The sequence below is a fragment of the Rhagoletis zephyria genome, unplaced genomic scaffold (assembly GCF_001687245.7).
Source record: "Rhagoletis zephyria isolate East Lansing unplaced genomic scaffold, Rhagoletis_zephyria_1.1 Rzeph_scaffold_12706, whole genome shotgun sequence".
In the NCBI taxonomy this organism is placed as follows: Eukaryota; Metazoa; Arthropoda; class Insecta; order Diptera; family Tephritidae; genus Rhagoletis; species Rhagoletis zephyria.
In genome coordinates, this window is record NW_016169780.1 from 1 (window position 1) to 1,980 (window position 1,980).

The 1,980-nt window shown below is 45.7% G+C and overlaps 1 protein-coding gene across 1 annotated transcript in view; it reads right to left on the bottom strand.

Annotated features, from left to right (window-relative positions):
- Positions 1 to 3: 3 nt before the first annotated feature.
- The window catches only part of Pi3K59F (phosphatidylinositol 3-kinase 59F), a gene marked incomplete at its 3' end in the record, with an annotated part of 6,422 nt that continues 4,445 nt past the window's right edge, over positions 4 to 1,980 (bottom strand). Inside the window, exons 6-8 of the mRNA XM_017634065.1 lie at positions 899 to 1,172; positions 473 to 834; positions 4 to 396 (exon numbers count right to left, since the gene is read on the bottom strand). Coding sequence (XP_017489554.1) covers positions 4 to 396; positions 473 to 834; positions 899 to 1,172 — 1,029 coding nt within the window. The remainder of the gene's footprint in view (positions 397 to 472; positions 835 to 898; positions 1,173 to 1,980) is intronic.

Here is a 1,980-nt window from a genome sequence, read left to right on the forward strand (position 1 = left end):
GCATAACCGCAGTAATGGAGACGTCTAGTAATGCTTGAAGATGTTGCACCGCCTCTTCGTCTGTTAGGCCTAATTGCAAATTCTCCTCCACTTTTTTCACAGCCTTATCCGGTTCGAGTGCTATATCCGGCACGGAGGCATCTACCATAAGCGAGAAAAGATTAAGCATGACATTGGCGTGGCGACGCAGATGCAAATATGCTGTATAACACTGCTTCCGAAACTCATGGTGATGGTCGGAACTGACGCCTCCCATAGCTTCTACCATCTCTTTGCTCAGCTTCATAGGTGGCGGCATAGGTTTCGGATCACGTCCTAGTATATAACCAAAATCGATATGGAACAATTTACCATTGGTTGTGAGAAGCAAGTTATCCAAGTGACGATCGCCTACACCTGTAAGCAACGATAATAGGGAAATTTTATTTTAAAATAATCATTATGTCGAAACTCAAAGGGTGTATGAAATAACCTAGTAAATATGTTATCACACAGTAACCAGCACAGCTCTTGATATATGTATCCATAGTCTCCGCCGCAATGCCGTACGGCCCATTTTCGCACGGACTATGCTTACGGAAAAAGTTGTGTATGCTGCCCTCTCGCGCCAGAACATCGGCTACAGTATAGGAATCGATGTACTGCAGGAGACCATGCTTCGAACTGGTGGCCAGCACCTTGTAAGGCGTTAGTTTTAGATCCAAGTTCTCCCGTCTCAACAGTTTGTCCATTAGGGTAATCATTTGCAATATTAATTGATCTTGGCGAAGATCATCGCCATGCTTAAAAATGGCTACATATTCGTGTTTGCCAATGGTAGAGACGAAAGTCAATCTGGTAAAATTAATAGGGCGAGAAGTTCGTTAGGTCAATAAAAAAATTGCACGATATCACATACTTGGCAGGCATCAATGCACTTTTGAAGAGAGACGTTTTTAATGGAACAATCCTTATGATGTAAATTTCCGGATCCAATGGAAATGGTCGTGGGTCGAAGCCAGTGAAGTTTATTTTAAAAGCGTCTGTGTCGGACAGCAGTTTCTGAAACTTCTCAGTTTTCTTATTGCGATTGCCCGGTTCCTTAGCCACGATTTTAACCAATTTGACGAGCTCATCTATTAAAACTTGTTGCTTCTTCAAATTATGCCAAATACTTCGCAACTGGAAGTTGCCTGAAAGAAAAGTAATTAAACTAAGGTGGATGTTAAAATCCACATTTGGTTGTTATATCGGCACTACTACACTCAACCTAATTTGGCTAGTCTATTAATCATTGCTGTCGAGCTGAATTAACGGTGAGCTTAGAAACGTGCTGTTTTGACGGGGTTAGACCAAAGAGAAGGTGGTGTTAGCTGAGTGGGTTTAATGGTGCAAATGAAGAGGTGGGTGGTGTATATTGGGTACGTCGGGGTCAAGTATGGATGAGTAGGATTTTGGCGTGTCGAAACTGCGCTAGAGTAAGGTCGAGGCCACGCAATGAGCGGCAAGCGACAAGCGGCTGAGCGGCGCCATACAAAAATGCCGCTCAGCCGCTCAGAAATGTTACTCAGAGCATGGCCATTTCAATAGTATTTCATATGTTTTAATTAAGCCGCTCGCCGCTTTGTTGTTGTTGTAGCGGCTACTAAGCCCCGTTCGGGACGGTTCATCCATCATCGTTGCCGTCTATTTCAGCTAAGGAGAGGCCCAGGAAGTGTGCGACTTCCACATGGGCTGTCCATAGGGACAGGGGCGTTAGCTGAGTGGGATTCTCAGGGCATGTGAAGAGGTGCCGGGAGTCATGTGGCGACTCTCCACATGCCGGGCATTGGTTGGGCANGGCGACTCTCCACATGCCGGGCATTGGTTGGGCACATCCTTGTTGATTCTACTCAGGTAGCTGTTGAGCCTGCTGCAATAGCCAGAGCGAAGTTGGGCTATTGTGGTGGCTATCCGGTGGTTGTGCGCCTAGAACGGCATTCACAGGTCTGGAGTTTACAT